General features: G+C 39.2%; 1 protein-coding gene across 3 annotated transcripts in view; it reads left to right on the forward strand.

Moving 5' to 3' along the window:
• Window positions 1-22,058, forward strand: part of fbxw7 (F-box and WD repeat domain containing 7) — a 204,298-nt gene that overhangs the window by 97,760 nt on the left and 84,480 nt on the right. Inside the window, exon 1 of one of the 3 annotated variants that reach the window (XM_034188292.1) lies at window positions 4,742-5,158. The exons of the other annotated variants lie outside the window; for them this stretch is intronic. Within the exon in view, the coding sequence (XP_034044183.1) occupies window positions 4,931-5,158 (228 nt within the window). The 5' untranslated portion in view covers window positions 4,742-4,930. Of the gene's footprint in view, window positions 1-4,741; window positions 5,159-22,058 lie in introns of those variants that run through there. 3 annotated transcript variants of the gene reach the window in all.

Genomic DNA, 22,058 nt, shown 5'->3' on the forward strand with positions numbered 1-22,058 from the left:
GAGCAGAGCCTGGTTGCACATTTGTGGAGGATCCATCACAGATTAAAACCAGTCAGCGTGGACAATGAATGGGTTCTAAATCTCTCCAGCTCTGACAGAGCTGTTCTGTAGGTTTACAAATCATACTCCAATAAGGTGCAGCACCTTTTTGTGCTCAGTCCTTCTCCCTCCCGCTCTCTCTCTCTCCCTCTCTCCCCATCCCACAGAGCGACCACTCGTACTCATGTAGTGTGGAATTGAATTTAAAGTGGGCAGTGAAAGTTTGGCACACCAATTAGGCACAGAGCTTTTGAGAGAGACCTGTTGTTTAGTGTACTGGAAATCCAAAAGAAGACTATGATGTCTGCTACATCCACTTACTCTAGAGGTCAGGTGAGAAACCTTTGAGTGAGCATATGCCGTAGTTTTCTTCTTTTGCATTTCCAGCACACAGTCAGTGCAAACGTGCAGTCTCTCAACTGCCCTGAGCAGGCAATGTCGTATGCTTACACATTAATCCACACCCCTCTCAGCGAACACTTTGCCTCCCAAGTTTTAAAAATCAGAATTTTGAAAAAAAAAAAAAAAAAAAAAAAGTGTTCTGAAAGTGGAAAAAAAAATATGTGATTCTGAAAAAATAAGGTTTGAATGAAAAACATTCCAGAAAAATTCTAGGTCTAAGTTAAAGTTGCAGTGCTGTCAAAACATTGATTATGTTGTTTAGTTGCAGCCTGAGTAACATATGTCACTGGATTCTAAACTGAACTGTTCCAGGCATAAATACTGCTTCTTGCAGGGGAGTGTCAGCATGCACCACAGAACTGTGGGACTTTGAACACGTTTAAATGTACAATCATAGAGAAATAATGACACAAATAACAATTGCTGACTGTCCAAACTTGAAAATGGATTATTTATTCTGTTGTGCAAATGATGCTCTAAAGCCGTAAGCACAGACCGTTTAATAACATTGTGTGTCTTTGAACTTCAGGCTCATGAATGGCTACCAAGGTGTTCTCTCTCTCTCTCTCTCTCTCTCTCTCTCTCTCTCTCTCTCTCTCTCTCTCTCTCTCTCTCTCTCTCTCTGCTTTGACTTAATGTAACTGTGTGGCGGTCCTGTGCTGCAGGCTGATCATGTATTGCTGTTTGAGGGAAAGAACAATAATTTATCGGCCTGATTGTTTTTGCTGCAGCACATTTGGACAGCTTGCGGTACACTCGGTGCTTCATTTGTCTTAATGTTACAGCTTCTTGCCACAAAATAAATGCCCCCCCCCAATAAAGTAGTGCAGCCTGTTAGGTGTGGATGGCATCTCCCACACACTGGCCTTGTTACCCAAAGCAAGATGCACCACAAAGGACCAGTGTTTTCATCCTCCCACATTAAAGCAACTAGTTTGTTGCTACCAGTGAATAACAACTTCTTGAAATTACAGCCAAAGTGCATTTGGATCTCTGCGTTCAGCCATGTCTATAAATATTTGAATAGTGATATGATTTTTGTGGAAATGTTTACAAGCAGGTATGGGGGCAGAATGGGTTTGGTCTCCATAGCTAGTTTGCTCCTCCATGACAACTCTGCTAGTTGTTGTGGAGGACAGCATCTGCCCTTTGAGCATTTTATTACAAGTATCTGTAATATATACAGCAGAGTTCCTGGAAAGGTCTTGCACAAGCCAATACGTGAGACTTGCATGTTGTTGTTGTTGTCCCAATCCATGACACTAGAGGGAAGCAGCGGTCTTACAGTCAGGTATGTGCTGTATTCCATAGGCCACATGTTTTGGATGCTTTTTGCAGCTGCATCCAGACCCCATCCCAGGTTTTACCCAACAGACAGCCTGTCTCTTGCCTCTCTGTTATGCATGTTTCTACTGAGCATGTAATTTGCATCATCAGATGTGATTGGTCTTTTGGTTTGGTTGCATAGATCACAGATGTTCCTGGGTAAACATGCCAATGGGCCACAGCCCCACCCATCAAAAAAATCACTGGAACTTTTCCAGCAGTGTATTGGCCAATAATGTGTGCACTGCTATTCTCAACACCTGTTGTAAGTCCTGATTTGTTTCATTATTTATTTGTTTTAACAATGGCACATTTTCTATTTTCAGGTGCATGCATGTGCTATCCAGTTGTCAACCAGTAAGAAGAAATAAAAGCAAATATATTTCCATCACAGTGATCACATTTTTAAATTTCCGATAACAGTATATCAGTGTGGACGCTGATTAAATATCTGCTTGGCCCACTTCAGACGTCTTTGGGTTTTTTCGATGCACTGAGCGGAGTCTCATGCGCAGTACCAAAGTTCCGTTCAGGAAAGAAATGGTGGCTGCATCAGTGTGGGTTTGTTATTTCATAAATCAGAGGCACTGTGTATTGCTTTATACATTTGGATTGCATCTTAATTTCACATTAATCGTGCTCTAAAATATCATCTGCATCTCTGGTAGCACAGTGCTGGAGTTCAGTCAGTCTTATTGTAAAAATGATACGCTAAAGCCACACTCTGCACACCCAGGAACATCTGAGTATATGTTGTTGTTTCATTTAGTGCATTTTAAAACTTTACCCATCTTACAGATGTACCTCATTATGAAACAAGCTAGCTATTGAAAATATGAAAATGACTTCTTGTTTCTTAGCAGTTATATGTGAGAACACCCAATAATAGACTCAGAAGGCCATCACGACTGACACTCAGCCAAGTGAACTCTTGTTTAAGTGCATGTGTCACACATACTAACATTTGACAACTGTGACCGGACTCCTGAAATACCCTCAGCCTCTTTCCTAACATAGAGTTACTGAGATTCCATTGCACCTTTCTTCATGGGAGAGTTGGACAATGTTGGGAGTTAAAAAAAAAAAAAGCAACAATAGCTTCAAAGTTTAGATTGGAATTTTTATTTTTTTTATTCTTATAAACTTTAAGTGGGTTCTGTAAGTAGAGCTTTGGTAAGAAAAATATGTACACTTGAGGTCAAGATGTGATAGTACAAAACAACAACAAAAAACACATCTTGACCACTTTTTTATGTGAATAATCAAGACCCTTTTCTACTCTCAAGCCATCTCACTGACTGTGATTGACCAGTCAGGGTTAAAGCACCTCTGAGACCCATTGTTAGCTTTGAGGGAATAGTTAACTCCTGAGCGATTAGTACACCGGTGGTGTTTGCCAACATTAGTGGTTAGTCACCTGTTCTCTAGAGAAAACTAGTGTCACTAAAACTAAATATATTTGTTATAGCCCAACCAATACGGATTTCTTGGGTGTGGGTGTGTGTGTGTGTGTGTGTGTGTGTGTGTGGGGGGGGGTCAATACTGATATTAGGGAGTAAAATTTACTAGCATATTTGCCTATAGATGGCAGTGATTCCAATGATGTCAATATCAAAGCATTATGACAAGAAAATGTAATTGAGACTTCATGTTTTACAGTTAAACATGAGTTTTATTATAAATAATTATAAATAAAATCAACAACCAACCACCATATGTCATGCTGCTGTCAGGGCGATGGGGTCCCATCGCCCTCTGCTGGACAAACTATGCAATGACACAATTTCCAGCAGCCATAGTGCTTTTCTACATTGTTTATTTGGTAAAATAAAATTTTTCATATCAGCAAAAATAACACTGTCAATATGTTCATGAAAGGCTCATATCAGCCGATATTACTGGCCAACTGATATGTCAGTCAGGCTCTGATGTTTGTGCATCTCCATTTCAGTAAACCACAGACAGTAACCAATAGTATAGGATTCACTTTAGAGCCATCAGATGGGACTTATCTTTCATTTTGACTTCTTGACCACTACTTTCTGTGGCACTGCAGCAATGCTTTGCTAGCTTATGTTCGCTACTGGAGCATAAAATGTTTGAGGGAAGAATCGTCAAACTCATCCACATATAAAATGCCTTCAGGATGAATGTGCAATGTACGGTTCAATAATTGCAAGCTTTTTCTATTCAGTTGGCTCTGTCAATTGATGATGAATTGGTGATACATGGTCATCCAATGACCTCAACCAGTGTGGGATGGTGTAAACATGATGAAGAACTACTGTATTTTCCAGAGTGTCAGTTGCACCGGTGTAAAAGTCACTCTTGTTATATATAAAAAAAAAGGCCTTTTGAAGAGGAAAAACCCATATAAGTCACACTGGAGTAGAAGATGCACCTTTTTTCTGGATTACAGTTTTGTATCTTGGGATTTTTGTGCATTGTAGTAGTGTATTTTTTTATTATTCTTGGTATTCATTCTTTTATTGTTAGTTTTTGTTTAGTGCTTTGATGATTTGATGACTATAATTATTATTATTAAAAATGTTTATTTATTTATTTGTTTTTGTCGTGTAAGTCGTAAGACCTCCCAAACACGTAAAACGCTGTGACTTATACTCTGGCAAATATGGTATACTACATGTAGTACATGTGTCCTGGCCTGTTTTTTGGTCTTTTGATATGTACTGATGCCATCAGCTGCACACGGTAACAGTAGGCCACTAAGCTGAGTGGACCGTGGGATCCAAGAATGAGAACACTGGGGAAGATCCATAGGCACGTGCGACATATGGGGCGATTGGCAGCATACCATGCACCACCGAGAGGTCATGAGAGCAGATTCCACATGACCCGTCTGAGTGGGGGTGAGAGGCTGACTGGTTCACTCTCTTTTCTGGCATGGACAGCAGCTGCTCTGCCTGGCCATGGCGCAGTGGTGACCTCACACCCCTGAGATATTTTAAAGGCTGCCAGTCAGCAGGGAAAGTAGCTCAGATGCGTGCAGAGTCTCAGCAAGTTCTGTACTGATACTCCTGCACAATGGCTATGGAGTCCTAAGTCCAAGATCCTACAGTAATTTTAAAAAGGCTATTGACTAGTTGTCCAGTTGACCCCCTTCGGGAATATGATAAATTAGATTTTTTTTTTTTTTTTTGCAATGCTCCAGCATTGCTCTATTCCACATCTCTCGTCTGTCGGTGCTTGTAGAAAAATGTCAAATGATGCATCTGGAAAAGAGAAGAATAATAAAGTCCCACTTGAGAGACAGACTCTTAACCTGGTCAACCCAAAGGATGTTGCTACAGAAGCCTTTTCGTCTCAGAAAGTACTCAGGATCTTTAGCATCAACATCATTGCTCAGGGTTTGCCTTTCTGTCGTAGACGGGTGAGTAGTGTATGAACTGGGTCAACCATGGGAGCGGAGAGTTCTTTTACCTTGGTTGTTGCTTTGTTTTTCATCACCAAACCATGGCTTCACTTCTTTAATTACTTTCATTTTTGGTTTATTAAATGGTATATGTATGTATGTTTATGTACATGTTTATTTTTTAGATTATCACAAGTCCAGCCACTTCTTGCTTATCCTTATCCTTTTAAAACTAACTAAAAAAACAGTCTGGTTTAATGTAACTACATTTTTTAATTTACTGAAAAATCTACACCCAGTCTGACAAACATTTCCAGTTCTGTTAAGTAAAACAAACCACTGCATGTAATTAACAAAAACTACACACTCCCATTATGGTTTTGGTTGTTACTCAGTCCTTATTTAATACAAATGAGCAGGGGGTCTTCCATTTTTTTTATAGCTTATTTGACGCAAAAATACATTACATTTTATTGTGATTCGAATTAATATTAAACATTGTACTGAATTAAAAGCAAATCTTATTTTGCTCTTCTTGTCAAATCTTCTTTAATTTCTGAAAATTGTTGCTACCCGCTTCGAGAAACTTTCAAACACAACTTTATATGGCTCCACCCATGACAGGCGGTGGACATGAACATATAACCTTAAAAAGGCCGTCGGCGATGAGCCTATTTTTAGATTTAAAAATATTTTTTTAGATTGTTTAATCTAAATAAATTAGATTGTCTAATGCAGAAAAATGTCTTGTATATTTGCAATTTATCACATATTGAGGTATATGTTTTTAGTACAAATTTAAATGATTTATGTGGACACGGCCATGTCTTAAAAGGCAAACCAAGTAAATCTAAATTTGTAAACTTAATCCATCGTAGCCAGAGGTTTAATATTTCTACAACTTATCAAGTATAAGAACTTCAAAATGTCTCTGCTTATTTCAGAATGGGCCCAACAAATACTGACATGAAAAAAAGGAGAAACTGAAGGGACATACTTTTACATTATGATTTGATGGTATAAAGTGTTTGCTTTAGAAACCATAAAGCAGCAGGTACAAATAAATTATTGATAAATTTTCTCATTAGCTGCTGTAAGCAGAATTATAATTCCACAACAGGAAGCTCTCCAGCAGCGACAGACATTTGCTGTTCTTTAACATCAAAATAGGCTGTTGATAGAGGCAGTGTTTCTTGCATTATAAGTTTCTTAAGGTTTCTGTATAATTAGTTCAATAAAATGTGAAATTTAATGAAGGCTTTTGACATGAACAATAGACATTAATAAACCTTTAATGTAAATGTACCAGAATGAGCCAAAAATGGCTATTTTACATTTTTTTTTTCCCATGGACTGATGTTAAAAGGTCAGATGCATCAAAAAGAAATGCATAGAATGTTAAAAGTAAATGGTGAAGGAACATAAATCATGCAAAAAAATGTAATCAGCGTAAAGTAAAAAAAGATAAGAATAGCATAAATACAACCGAACAGATGAGCAGAGTGATAAACAATATAATGTTAGGTTAATGTTTAATGTTGACAGCTCTGATATCTGACTAGCCACTCCTTCAGGTTAGATTTAAAGGTAATGTATGTTTTTGTGTGTGTGCACTCCCCACCACCACCACCACCATCCTTTCATAAAAGCTGATCCACAAACAAACCCAGGTCAGGAAGTTTAGTAGTCTCTGTTTGTCATTTGCACAAAATCATCTGATTAAATATTTTTAATGGGCGTATAATGTTGACTGAATCTCTCATTGAGAACGCCCACTGCATATGACCTTAATGAAGTTTCTATTGCATTACTTCAGGCATGATTATCTGGAATGAGTGTACATGTGTCATGTGACTGTCCTTATGTAGTCAGACCTGTTAATTTATGATAACCATTTGTGCTGGATACCTGTGGGGGAAGAGACCTAATACTTAGACACTGAGACAAAATGTCCCTGACACAGATTAAATGTGGAAAAAGATAAATATTGGGGCGTTGTACATAATAACGGAGTAACTTCAATTTCAATTTATTTTCATTTATATAGCGCCAAATCACAGCGGAGTTGCCTCAAGGCACTTCACACAAGTAAGGTCTAACCTTACTAACCCCCAGAGTTAATAAGGTTAAAGGTTAGAATGAGTCAGTGGGTTGAGAACAATTTCAGAAAATACCTTAGGTGTCCATGCTTTTGCATCCCTGTTGGTATACTCTATGCACAATATTGCATGCAGGCACAATAAAAGTTTGATTATCCACAAAAAAGAGTGAAAATTGGTTTTCCTCTTTAGAGAGACATGGAAAAGCACCCCTGGGATTATTTTAGGCTTTGAGATAAAATGTTACTCTCCTGTCTGTGTGCTAATGGCCTCACCAAGCAAAGGGATGTGTATTCTATCTCCAGTGCCAGAATTTAAATATCAATTTCTTGATAGTAACATAGGATCATGAATTTATACTTTAGAACAGGGGTGGGCAATTAATTTTTACAAGGGGCCACATAGGGAACCTGAATTATGTCCGGGGGCCACACCATCGATAACTCAGCTGTCTCCCATTACAAATTTTACAAAAAATTCAGTATTTAATAGCTTTTATAGGTAATTTTATTATTGTAATAATATGGAAATATACCTAAATAAACCTCTCTAATGATTTACAACACACAAACTTGACATTTTTAATATATGTAATAATAGTCACAGACCTCATGAGGGCCAGGCAGAGACATGCAAAGGGCCGCATGTGGCCCCCGGGCCGCAGTTTGCCCAGGTCTGCTTTAGAACATCTTTCTTTTTAGAATGGGAGCTTCTGTTGAATAAAAACCACCCATGAAGCTCCAAAGTGAAGAAAAGAAACTTGAGCTTTGATGTATTAAAAAAAACCCTGTCTTGTTGAAGCTTCTGTAAATAGATGGCCTCACATGGTTTGTTGATAGGTTTGTTGTTTCATGCACAGCATAATCCATGTGGAGTTTGCTGTACGTGTAGCAGCTGTTTCAAGTGAATGGCATAGCTGCAATTTCTCAGGGTCTCTGCGGTAAGGGCAGATTTAATTCAGCCGAAATGGTCTTGAACTTGACAAATGATTCAGCAAAGTGCAAATATATATTTTACCCAATTCAAGTTTCTATCTTATTAGTTCTAAAACTTTTTCATCAAAGGCTTGCATGAACAAGCCGCAAAGAATTTATTACTTGCTCTTTCATAACTGTATTTTTGAATAATTATCATTACTAGGGCATGAAATGTTTCACTATAGGTGCTTCCACTAAAGCAATTAGATTTTTTTCCCATTTCAATTAAAATCTATTTCTGCAGTGTATTGATTTAAACATTCAAAGTACTTTACAATTTAAAACACATGAGCACACAAGAAATTGAAACACTTATTATATTATATACAAATTATATACAAAATTAAAAGAAAAATAAGGGGAAAAATACAAACCCATAACTTGAACATAAGTATGCTAAAAATCTGTAGATTAGACCAAAATTAAATTAAAACCCTTCAGTAATTACAGTGACTGGAAAAAATGATTTATGTCTAGATTTAAAGTCTTTTTTTAAAGAATTTTTAACAGAAATTTACTAATATAGTATCAGCTTTTAATGTATTCCATAATGTTGGTATACAACCTGCTCACAGCTTCTTCACATCACATCTTTGGGCTCTCCCCAGAAATCTAGAGTATGATGGTGCTGTATCTCTGGGGTGGGGGCAAAGCACCTGTTATTGATACGGCATGCAAATACATTGAAAGTTTGAATCTCTAAATCATCATGTTGTGGGAGTTTCAACCTATTTACTATAACGACAGGTGTGAAATTTTCAGACCGTGGCGGGGTTCAGGTATTGACTCACCTCTAAATTGTCTAAAAATTTGGGTTACAAAAAAAGAAAAATCTTCCACGTAAACAAGCAAATTGCAGCAGCCTGCTGTATGTATTGAGGCCTTCCTCGTTTGCCACAGTTTGGCGAAACTAAAAAGAAGTGTATATGAACAAGTGTACAAAAATTAAGATAAGATGATCTGTATTGTTGCAGCAGCAAAGTAACAACTGAGTATATAAGAAGGGGAGGTGGGGTGGAAGTACCACGCTTCAGACACATGAGAGACACAATTAAGCTGTGCAAGAATCAAAATTATGTATGCTTATCCCCTTTCAAACATGTTTATTTGAGCTTTTAAAAATAAAGGCTTTCTAGTATGTCGCAGTACCTTTTGGATTTTGGTCTCTGTTTTGCCGTTTTCTTTGTAAAGGTCGGCACGTTCTTGGTGAGCTCCGGTCTGCTGGGTTCCTCTGTGGTCAGCATTTATTGAGCCGGCGGCCTGCTTGCCTCAACTTCAGTATTATTTGGTTTCTGTGTGGCTCAGTACAATCTTTGCTGATTCCTTCATCCTATAGCTTCAGATCAACAGTGGTTGCCGCTGAAGAAACCCCACAAAAACATGGACAGACTCCTGCTGCTTCATGTACCACTTGCCCTGTGTCATGATTTATGATGTAAAGAGAAACTGCAGAAGCTGTTCATGTAGATTTCCTCTGCAAAAAGGGTGTGTTTTTTTATGCTTGTCTGTGGTTACTCCACCAATTACAGTGCTTTCTCTCTTTTAAGCATCAGAGGAAAATCAACCAATGTAATGTAAAATGAAATATCCATGACAGTCAATGAGATTTCATGGTGCTGGGCAAAAGTAACACCCTGAACCTTGATACCAGCGAATTTTGAAGTCAAACAAAATTACTGGGGAAAACGGGAAGAAACACTATTGAAAAGCAACTAAGATTAGGATGTAATTGCACTCTGCCATTGTTCCATTGTTTGGGGAGAGCCCTACATCTTAATTGCATGTTTTCAACTCTATTTTGGTGGTGTACAGAGACAAAATTGCAAAATATTGTCACTGTCTAAATGCTAAGAAATAGTGTGAAGGGATCCAACAAGTGTCAAATCTGTCATAATTCAAGTAGAAAATTACTTGACATAGGGCTTTGGCACTTCTTCCAATTTGCTCCCTCCCATTCATTCATGTGTACTGTTTTGCTCCTGATGATGTCAGATCCCCTTCTTTGCAGTGCATCCCTCCACATCTTCAGGCTCACCTCAAACAGGTTCCTACTCAGTACAGAATACGATATCATCTGCAAGCATCTTGGTCCACGGAGACTCCAGTCTGATCTTGTCTAGCAACCTTTCCTTCACCATTGCAAAAAATGTCTGAGTCGATCCATGATACAGTCCCCCTCCCACCTTGTGAACCCAACACTGATTTCACAAGTGCCTGTCACAGCTGTCACACTTTACATATCCATATTCTGTGCCATCCTCTCGTACCTTCCTGCCACTCCAGACTTCATTATACAATACAACAAGTCTTCTCGTAGCCCCCTGTCGTAAGCTTTCTTTAAATTCCTTCTGGACTTCAGTGCATCTCAATCTGTACTCTTATAGCAAGGAAGGCCATGGTATTGTTTTGCTATTGAGTATTATTTATTTTCTTGATCCTGTGCAATATTATTCTTTAGATCTTGAAGGAAGACTTCCACTGAGCCTTACAACGTGTTGTACTGGTTAAAAATAGATGGGTTACATTTCCAAATTAAAAGGTGACCAAGCCAGACTGCTACATTTCCCACATGTAGAATGGGCATCCAGCAGTTACAGGAGATGGTGATCAAGATATAGAACATTAACAGCAGGACATTTTAGTTGCGGTATTATTTTTCTGGGCTACCACACCCTGCACTGCTCGTCTGTTCGGTAATGCGATCTGGACTTGCCCATAGCAGCTATGTCTGCATCAACAACTATCTTCAATCTGCATTTGCTTTTTGAGCAGGTGGTGTGGGAGTACTACCACTTTCCCAAGCAAAATTGACACTTCTACATCATGTACAGCCTTACACAGCATTTGATAAAACATTTGTTTACCTGTCTATCGCAGCATTTGAGGCTTCAGAGCAAATGAGTTTGTAATGTAGGCTGTTGACTTTAATTGGAAGGTAATTGCATTCAAACTGAGTGAATGTTGTCGAAATTGCAAGTAGGGATGTCTTGTTCTGTGTTTCCCCCCAACCCAGATCCAAGTCATTTAATACGGAGTGTCTACCATTACCAAGTCCTGATCTGAAACGTGTATTTTCCTGTATCACACTTGCACAGAGCAGAATGCAAGCACATGAAAGTCAGTACAGTGTATGCGGTTGTCACTTTCACAGTTCTGCCATGTATAAAAAAAAACAAAACAAAAAACACCTGTAATCCAAGCTGGTTGTAAATGCAAGCATTTATTAATTTTTTTTAAAATTAAATAAACATTTTTAATGTGATTAATTCCACTTAGTGCAAATTTGTTGTAGTATCTAGGACACTCAGAGTAATGTTGAATGAATAATTTTGTTGTAATAAAAATACATTATTATTATTATTATTATTATTATTACTATTACTACCTCCACCAACAAAGTTAGAGGAGGCTACATTTTCGCCCGTTTGTTTGTGAAAAGCCTGGAGCCCACAATTTTTTCATATATTATGATTTTTTTTTTTAACTGAAGATTCATATCACTATTGCCTGACAAAGTTTGATCCGGATTTGATCTGGATTGTGGATTTTTTTTGGACATTTGAATTTAATATTGAAAAGCCCATTTGGTGTACATTTTGCATTATATCTCCATTCAAAAGTGCCTCAATCACTCGTTTTTCTGTTATGGATTTGCCTACATCACCAAAATTGGATGGAGGTTCCAATTTTATGCCTGTTTGTCTATCTTCCAGTTATCAGTTGGAAACCAAGAGCCAAAAAGCAATGACAAATTGTGCATAGCAGAGATAACCAATGTTCTGTAAAAATTATCTGAAAAAGAATTCAGAAGGGGAAAAAAGTTAAAAACAACAAAAAAACCTGGCAACATCACAAAAATACTTTGATTCAATTGCATGAGCTAAATACTTGCTCCTGACATTTGATCACATCTAATTTAGCTTATAGAAAAGCCACTTTGAACAGGACTTTGACCTTAAAAAATTTTTTCCAAGGTAAAATTTTGTGGAATTGGAAACTAGTGTTAGCGGACGTTTGCGCTCTACAGCAGCAGTGCTCTAGTCATCATAGTAGTTGTTTATATGTATAAAGAAAATGTCTTCAAAAGTGGACCTTTGCTATAATGATGATGACTTGGAATGGAGTTCAGGCATGTGGAAAAATGGCAAAGTAAAACCAGGATTAAAAAATAAATGGAATGTTTGGCTGTGGATGGTGCCAAAACCTTTCATCTTTATGGCAAATTACTTTAACTCAGAATACTGCTTTGAAACATTTGGAAACCCATGAAACACTTGTTCACAATATTGTTCTGGAGTCTCCATGAAATGAAAGACATCAATATATGAGTCAGAATACACAACAGAACAAATAATGAATAAATAAATAAATAATAGTTTATTTATTAATAAATATTAGTAAATAATAGTTCTTCCTATTAACCTGGTGTCATTATGGAAGATGAACGCCACAGATCACTTTCCTCTCCTTATTCTCCCAGAACTTCTTTCATTCTAGATTCTGGGCTTCCCATTGTTTCCTACCATGTCATTCTTTATTTAGAGTTAATTTTGAATCGTTTGAAACACCTGTGTTTGGAACATTGTTCAGGATTCCACATGAAAGGCTGAACACTGGCATCTGCTGGATGGTTCAGGAATGTGCATCCATATCAAATAACGAACTTCAAATTTGAAAGTTACTGTCCGCACAGGGTCTGTACGTGCACAAACACGCATGTTGCTTGTAAGTACAGACAGCTGCCATGTCCTAACCTGTAGCTGTTCACGGACAGGGTGCAGATTCTTCTCAAGCTCCTCTTGTTCTGAAGCAACGACCACACCACACCACAGCACATTGCAGGGGGTGGGATTCTGTTGCCCTTAGACTCCAAATAACACAGAGGCAAAGAAGGCATCTTCCATTGGCTATTCTGAGAAGCACACCCATTCCAGGACATATGCAGATCCAGTCATCTAGCTAGCCTTTTCCAGAATGAGCCAAACCTGCGCTCCCTTTATTTTAGAGTTGTTACTGTACAATTTCTAGCAGATAGCGTTTTAAATATTTGTTTTGTGCAGCATAAGACCTTCATGCAGCTCTTTAACTATTTTCCGTACATCACCTTGACATTGATGACCGTGTGCTCCTGCTGTTTTGACATGGCACTTGTGTGATGAACCTCAGGCTGTCTAAATGCAGCCCGCATTCATGCTTGTGGAGTATAGTGTTATACTGTTGTAATGGTGAACACATGCTCATGTGCTCCCACCTGCCAGAGGGCTGCCTGAAGACACTCACATTTCTACCACTGCTGGGTGAGCTCTGAGAAAAAATACTCTGTGTTCAAGAAAAGTGATGCACTTCCTGTATGCCTTATACAGTAAATGGAAGGCAATCATAAAACCTTATAAACACCTCGTCTCTCACACATACACATGCCTACATTACTCATCTATTAAATTATTCATGTGCTGCATTTATTTACATTATTCTGCACTATTCATCTAATGTAAATGTGGATTTAATTAAGCCACTTGTGCAACAAGCTCTTGCATGTCTTTTTATTTGTATAACGGTTCAGCTATGTCTTAGCACTGATACTGATGATTACTTTTAGATTCCATTCCAATTCACCCCTGGACTTCAATGATGCCATGACATCATAGGAAAATAAAAGTGCAAATATTCTTATTGTATGACTAAACTACAATGTAGATGTCCTAACATCACTTAAAAATAAAGTGCACACTTTTCCTTTATTTTTTCATGTCTCCTAGTCACTCTGTACAGCATGGGTGGTTCAGGATCATGACAAAGCATGTTTACAGTTTGATAAACAAAATAAAAACTGCAACTATGTGCATTTGAAGGCCATATTATAAACTCTGGACATGTCAGTCAGATATTTTTCATTTGTACTAAGTGCCTTTTGATATTGTCTCAAGGATGCACTAAATGTTGCTCACATGCATAAAAGTATCTGTTTAGCACTAGTATCATTAAAAAAAACAAATGATACTCAACCATAATATCAATTTTTGAAATATTTTTGATATACACATTTATTTATTATATCAGTCCTATATTATTGTCATTTCTAAGTGAAATATAATGACATATATAAATTTTTTATTTTGGTTCTGAAAAGGCACCCGAAGCTATCTACAGACAGAGAAATTCACAATAATTTATTGTTGCGGCACCTGTTACTTTTGTCATTCCAACTTACATTTCCTTTCTTAATGAAAGCCCTGCCCACCATGCTTGCCTCTAAAATAATGACGGAAGTGATGGGTGTTGAGTGCCAGGAGACAACCAGCCTACTAGCCTACATCGCCATCTACAGGAGTTCAGGTTGGAGTGTTCTCAGGGATTTGATGGAAAATTTAGGACATTTTGGATCTGACATGAGGAGAAGGGAAAAACTCAGCTGCATTGATTTTGCGAGGTCTGTCCATAAAGTATAGGTCCTTTTTATTTTTTTCAAAAACTATATGGATTTCATTCATATGTTTTTACGTCAGACATGCTTGAACCCTCGTGCGCATGCGTGAGTTTTTCCACGCCTGTCGGTGACGTCATTCGCCTGTGAGCACTCCTTGTGGGAGGAGTCGTCCAGCCCCTCGTCGGAATTCCTTTGTCTGAGAAGTTGCTGAGAGACTGGCGCTTTGTTTGATCAAAAATTTTTCTAAACCTGTGAGACACATCGAAGTGAACACGGTTCGAAAAATTAAGCTGGTTTTCAGTGAAAATTTTAACGGCTGATGAGAGATTTTGAGGTGATACTGTCGCTTTAAGGACTTCCCACGGAGCGAGACGTCGTGCAGCGCTCTCAGGCGCCGTCGTCAGCCTGTTTCAAGCTGCAAACCTCCACATTTCAGGCTCTATTGATCCAGGACGTCGTGAGAGAACAGAGAAGTTTCAGAAGAAGTCGGTTTCAGCATTTTATCTGGATATTCCACTGTTAAAGGAGATTTTTTTAATGAAAGTCGTGTGGACGGGTCTGCGCGTCGGGACGCAGCCGGCGCGGTGCGGCAGCACAGGAAAAACACCTCCGTGTTGATAACCATTTGTAAAATCCAGGCGGCTTTTGATGGCTTTCAGTGGAGTGAGTATATGAGAAATTGTTTAACAGCTGGACATGTTCCAACTTGTCCTTAAGGCTTCCAACGGAGGTGTTTTTCCTGTGGCAGAGCGTCGCGGCAGCTGCGAGCCGATGCTGCAATCCGTCCGCACGTCTTTCATTTAAAAAATCTCCTTTAACAGTGGAATATCCGGATAAAATGCTGAAACCGACTTCTTCTGAAACTTCTCTGTTCTCTCACGACGTCCTGAATCAATAGAGCCTGAAATGTGGAGGTTTTCAGCTTGAAACAGGCTGACGACGGCGCCTGAGAGCGCTGCGTGACGTCTCGCACCGTGGGAAGTCCTTAAAGCGACAGTATCACCTCAAAATCTCTCATCAGCCGTTAAAATTTTCACTGAAAACCAGCTTAATTTTTCGAACCGTGTCCACTTCGATGTGTCTCACAGGTTTAGAAAAAATTTTGATCAAACAAAGCGCCAGTCTCTCAGCAACTTCTCAGACAAAGGAATTCCGACGAGGGGCTGGACGACTCCTCCCACAAGGAGTGCTCACAGGAGAATGACGTCACCGACAGGCGTGGAAAAACTCACGCATGCGCACGAGGGTTCAAGCATGTCTGACGTAAAAACATATGAATGAAATCCATATAGTTTTTGAAAAAAATAAAAAGGACCTATACTTTATGGACAGACCTCGTATGTGTGTTTTGCATTGCTGTAGTTTGTATTTTGTTTGGTTTATGCATTTTAATTAATGGGTAAAGAATGGCTTAGAATAAATTATATGAAGGTATTCATCAAGTTATGTAGTCATGAGTCGTTAAAACAGCATGCTGTTAAGCATTTTTTATGGCAAAGGTATTAATATTCTTTTCGGGTTTGAAATGCTCACGGTGGTTAATCAGCTCGTATTTCCATTATAAATTTTGCATTGAATTTACTGTGTGTCGTGTATGGTTAAAGTGTGGCATACACACTGTATGAGTGAGTTGCTTTTCCTCTTGATTCTTGCATCCCTGGTGACAAGGTTTTTGCTTTGTTCCTCTAATTTGTCTTTTTCTAATACGGCCAGCTTGATGTTTGAATGGTAGCTGTTAAACACTTTGTCCTGTTACTTTGTCTTGGTGTCGGGATTTCTCAGCTATGACCTTCAACCAGACACTTGTGTTTATTTCACGGTGTCCTGCATGGGATGGTCTGGTCACCAATAGAGACACTCTGTGAATAGATATCTGACTAGCTGGTAAGTGATGCGGCAGTCTGCATACTTGGTCTAATCTGCATATAACTCTGCTGTCACAGGGTGCACTGTGTGTTTGTGGGTGGTCTCTGTGCTGCTTGTTTGCGTTCGTCCTTGTGCACTTTATCTACTGCAATGCTCTCTGGACATGTGCTCAAGTACCAAGCTGTCCACAGTATCAGAGTACATCAAAAATATCTGTCAGGTTTGTTGCATGCCATCACCTTGTTAATGTCACGCTGAGGGTATAAAAACTAACATAAATCCAACTGCGTATTAGTAAAGTTAGAACATAAAGCATTAGAAGTACTGTCACGATTTTCCATTTACAAATCAATCAACAAGGCACACTTACAGTTAAGTTTGTTTTAATACCATCTTCACTCTGTTGGAAAACATTGTACATCCTAGCTGTAATGTTGATGACTTTTAAGTACAAAAATCCGCTTCTTTAATTTTGAAAATGTTTACAACTTAATTGTTCAGATTCGTGAAAGGACATGTCTCATATTGTTTGATGTGCCATACAAACAACTCAGCATCAAAGTATTCTTAATTGCAAGATGACCCACATATATCCGGTCACGATCAGTGGTCACTGAAGGACTTTGCAGCTACTTAAACTTCTCGTTTAAGTGCATTTCGGGAAAACGTTGAGCTTGGCATTTATTTGCATTTGTCGGTGGATGATGCCACTCAACAAATGAAGAAACAGTGCAATGGGGCACCGACAGTATACAAATAATGAATGTTTATGAGTTCAATGGTATGAATATTTCATGAGGCAAAAGTTGGAACTCAATCAAATCGGTGTCTCGGGAGAGTTGTTGTCCCACGTGCGCACACACAACTGGGTCGGCGCTTGTGCGTGCCCACTACCGAAAAAAAAAGACTGTGTATGAGGTCTGTCCAAAAAGTATCGTACCTTTTTATTTTTTTCAAAAACTATATGGATTTGAATCACGTGTGATTACATCAGCCAAGCTTGAACATTCGTGCGCATGCGTGAGTTTTTTCACGCATGTCGGTTGCGTCATTCGCCTGTGGGCAGGCTTTGAGTGAGCACTGGTCCACCCCTCCCGTCGGATTTCTTTTGTCTGAGAACTTGCTGAGAGACTGCCGCTTTGCTCCATGAAATTTTTTTCAGAAACTGTTAGAGATAGGCAGTTGGAAACCATTCGATAGATTCAGTTGGATATCGGTGAAGATTTTGTTGGCGTCACGCGGATTATGGACTGTTAAAACCTTTTTAAAGACAGCCCACAGCGGCGGAGGGTGCGTGGCACGCCGAGCGACCATTCGAAAGGCTGGATCGACCAGATCATTTCCAAACTGAACGCTGTGTTGATCCCGGGACATCATGTGACTACCACAGAAATGGCAACAGAGCTGGACATAGCACTTTTGCGGCACATTCCACTGTTACAGGAGATTTTGTAATGAAAGACGTGCAGAGGATTTCGCGCGTCGGCACGAAGCAGCTCAGGACGCGCAGCAAAAAAACACATCCGCCTTGGAAGTCTCACAGGACATGTTGGGGCATGTCCAGCTGTTACACAATTTCTCGGATACTCACTCGACTGAAAGCCATCGAAATCCGTCTGAATCTTCTGAATGGTTTCCAACACGGAGGTGTTTTTTTTTTTTTGCTGCGCATCCTGAGCTGCTTCGTGCCAATGCGCGAAATCTTCCGCACGTCTTTCATTACAAAATCTCCTGTAACAGTGGAATGTGCCACAAAAGTGCTATGTCCAGCTCTATTGCCATTTCTGTGGTAGTCACATGATGTCCCGGATCAACACAGCATTCAGTTTAGAAATGATCTGGTCGATCCAGCCTGTCGATGGCCGCTCGGTGCGCCACGCGCTCTCCACCGCTGTGGGCCGTCTTTAAAAAGGTTTTAACAGTCCATAATCCGCGTGACGCCGACAGAATCTTCACCGATATCCAAATGAATCTATCGAATGATTTCCAACTGCCTGTCTCTAACAGTTTCTGAAAAAAATTTCATGGAGCAAAGCGGCAGTCTCTCAGCAAGTTCTCAGACAAAAGAAATCCGACGGGAGGGGTGGACCAGTGCTCACTCAAAGCCTGCCCACAGGCAAATGACGCAACCGACAGGCGTGAAAAAACTGATGCATATGCACGAAGGTTCAAGCTTGGCTGATGCAATCACACGTGATTCAAATCCATATAGTTTTTGAAAAAAATAAAAAGGTCCATTACTTTTTGGACAAACCTCGTACATCATCAGTGCAGTGGAAAAAAAATCACGTTAGAAATTAGTCCAGCTTTTCATTATAACTTCTTGCTTAGAGACTCCAGACAGTGCAGTGGATTTTTGTGTGTGCGAGCGCACGCGTGGTGTGCATGTGCGCGCGGCTGTGTGCAGAGTACAATGGTACCAAATGTATGGAACCAAATTTGCACTCTAAATGGAACCAAACTGCACTCTAAATGCAATGCAAAACAAATGGGACGAATAATCCATGTCATGTGACATACAAAGCACCAATCAAATGACAAGGATCCACTCAGCTGTTATAAAGTGAAATGAATGCTCCAACATCAGATCATAAAACCACTGACCCTTCATTCGAAGTGACTGCTCAGCATTCATTCAGTGGACCTGCTGAGCAGATGCACTGAAACAGTCATGAATACGGTACTCATTATTTTCTGGTGCTATGGATTTTCTACTAGTTTGTGGCTGTGCACATGGATAGATTACGCCGCTGGGTTCAGTGAGCTCAATACAGAGAAGAGACGAGGGACATTTCACCCTCAACTTGCTTAATTTTTTTGAGAGTCCTTCAGATTTTGGATCCAGATGTGTGCAGAGTCTATAACGGGGCACAAAGCTGTTTTAACCCACTTATAACTGGCACCATAACCCTGCTGCTGAAACTGTGATGTTGTTTTAACCTGGCTGCCTGAACGTGGCATTGTATTTTTTTTAATGCTCAGATTTTTCGCCATTCCTACATTGATGACAGAAAGTTACAAGCTGCCTCTCTAGCCATTTTTAACAGGCTGCGTTCATGAGTGATCACAGTGAAGAGCGGCTGCTCTGTTACTGTAACTGCATTGAAATTAAGTAAGATGAAATGAAATCACACTTATGCCAACTTTGCAATTAATCCACGGCTCTGTTATAGCACAAGTAATAATGGATAATAAAAATAATGGATTACTGTGATATCACATTTGGCTGTTCTTTTGGCAACATAGAATCACTGTAGTGGTTGTCACAGCCTCCTACAAGGCATCCTTGTGTAAATGTGCATCTGTATAAACTGATCTTAATGTTACAAATATCGCTATTGAAATTTTCATTAAGTCAACAGCAGCTTGTCTACATTCCTTTCCACAGTGCATGCTGGGATGTTTGCTCAGTGTGACGTAGGCAGAATGTCAGACATACTTGGAAAAAGGAGTAGTTTGGCTTTGGCAGCCTCCATAGCTATTTGTTTTGACTAGTGTATGCTTAGCGATGGGTCACAGAAGTGCACAAATTAATCACTGTATATCGCCAGGCCTCTGAGACATGTCCATAATAATAATAGAAAAAAAAAAAACAAAACTTCATATCTGATACTTTTTGTCAACCCTCTGGTTCTTTTACCTTGGACCACAATGTAACTATGTGTGGTTTTGGAGATCTTTGCCAGACAGACTAACTATTTAACTAAAGGCACCTTGACACCAGGACGAATTTGATCCCCGCAGTGGCATGCATTCTTGCGTACCAATGAGTAAACTCATTGTAAACTGTGCACGGCTGTGTGCCAGTGCGCAGAGAAAATTTGGAAATCTTCAAAACTTCTGGCACGCATTCATTTTGTGAACTAGTCCTGAACATTGAGCAATCAGGGGTCTTCAACTGGTTCAAAATGCTGCTGCCAGACTTCTGACATTAAGCAGAAGTTTTGACCACATTACGCCGGTTCTGGCATCCCTTCACTGGCTTCTGGTCTCTCTGAGATCGGATTTGAAAGTATTATTATTGGCCTATAAAATTGTTCACGGACTGGCACCCCCTACCTGGCCGGCCTGGTTGAGCCTTATATACCGGCTCTGGCCCTGTGTTAACAAGGTGCAGGCCTATTGTGTGTCCCTAGGGTGAAAAAAAAAAGTTAGCGGGTTACAGTCTTCTCTCACCGTGCCCCAGCTCTGTGGAATGATCTGCGTGCACAGATCCGACAGTCGGACTCTGTGGAGACTTTTAAGGCCAGACTGAAGACACACTTTTTTCCCTGTTTTATCATTAGTATTTTATCCGATTGTGTGTCTTCTTTTATTCTTTTTATTTATTTTATTCCTTTTACTTATTTATGTTTTAATTTTTTTTATTGTGTTTTTAATCTTAATTCATTTTATTCTGCCTTTTATATGATGTTGTGAAGTGCCTTGAGGCGACTAGTCGTGATTTGGCGCTATATAAATTAATACATTTGAATTGAATTTTGAATTTGAATCTATTTGAAAATGCTGCATGTCATTGCGCACAGCGCATCTGAACTTGAAATTGAGATTATGATGAGATGTTACATCTATAATAAACACAACTTTACAGATACATTATCTAACTCATAAGAAGAAATAAAAATGCTGTTTTACCAATCCATTACAGTATACACACACACATATGTGTGTATGTGTGTATATATATATATATATATATATATATATATATATATATATATATATATATATATATATATATATATATAAAGTAATTACCTTTGAGACAAGTTTCCAAATGCATTCTTCACAACATGACATGCACAAAACAACCTGCAGCTGTGGATGATTTCTCTGTGATTGATGAGAGAATGGTTTCATCAGCCAAGTTCTGAGAGCAAATGCGTCGTTGTCTATGAAATGATTATTTTATATAGCGTGGCATCAAGCAGGACAAAGCGTGGTGTCAAGCGGGAGGCATTGTCATGACAAATTGCGCAACAGTGTGGATTGCGCAAAGGCGTGCAAGTGTCAAGTTTCCTTAACAAATAACAGACACAGATTTAGGCCATGGAGAATTGTGGTATTTATTTGGTGCGATATAAACATGGTATTCATGGATCAATTCACTTAGCCCCAGTACCTTGTGTCACAAAGAATCAGTAATTTTTTGTTGTTGGTGGTGGTGTTGTCTTGTTTTTTTTGGGGGGGAGAATTGTGGTATTGATTTGGTGCAATATAAATAAATTGAATTGAATTAAATCTCCAGTGTTACCTGCCTTATGGACAGGTATATTTCAGAGTTTGGGTCGTGGCCCGACTATCTAGCCAGAGTAAATTTGACACAAGCTTGCATGTCAGTCCTCCAAGATATGGACAGATGATAGTACCCTTTGCTCCCACCACCAGCCACCCTTACTGGAATTGAAATGGGCGCTGTTAACATATTGGTCTCTATATCTGGTGTAATGTTGACTCGGTAGGGTGGCACTGTGACAGTTTCTACCCATGTTAGTGCAATAAAAACGGTTTATTTTGAACACCGGATACTGTATGCTCTGATTGCTCTT

Source organism: Thalassophryne amazonica, chromosome 15 (genome assembly GCF_902500255.1).
Source record: "Thalassophryne amazonica chromosome 15, fThaAma1.1, whole genome shotgun sequence".
In the NCBI taxonomy this organism is placed as follows: domain Eukaryota; kingdom Metazoa; phylum Chordata; class Actinopteri; order Batrachoidiformes; family Batrachoididae; genus Thalassophryne; species Thalassophryne amazonica.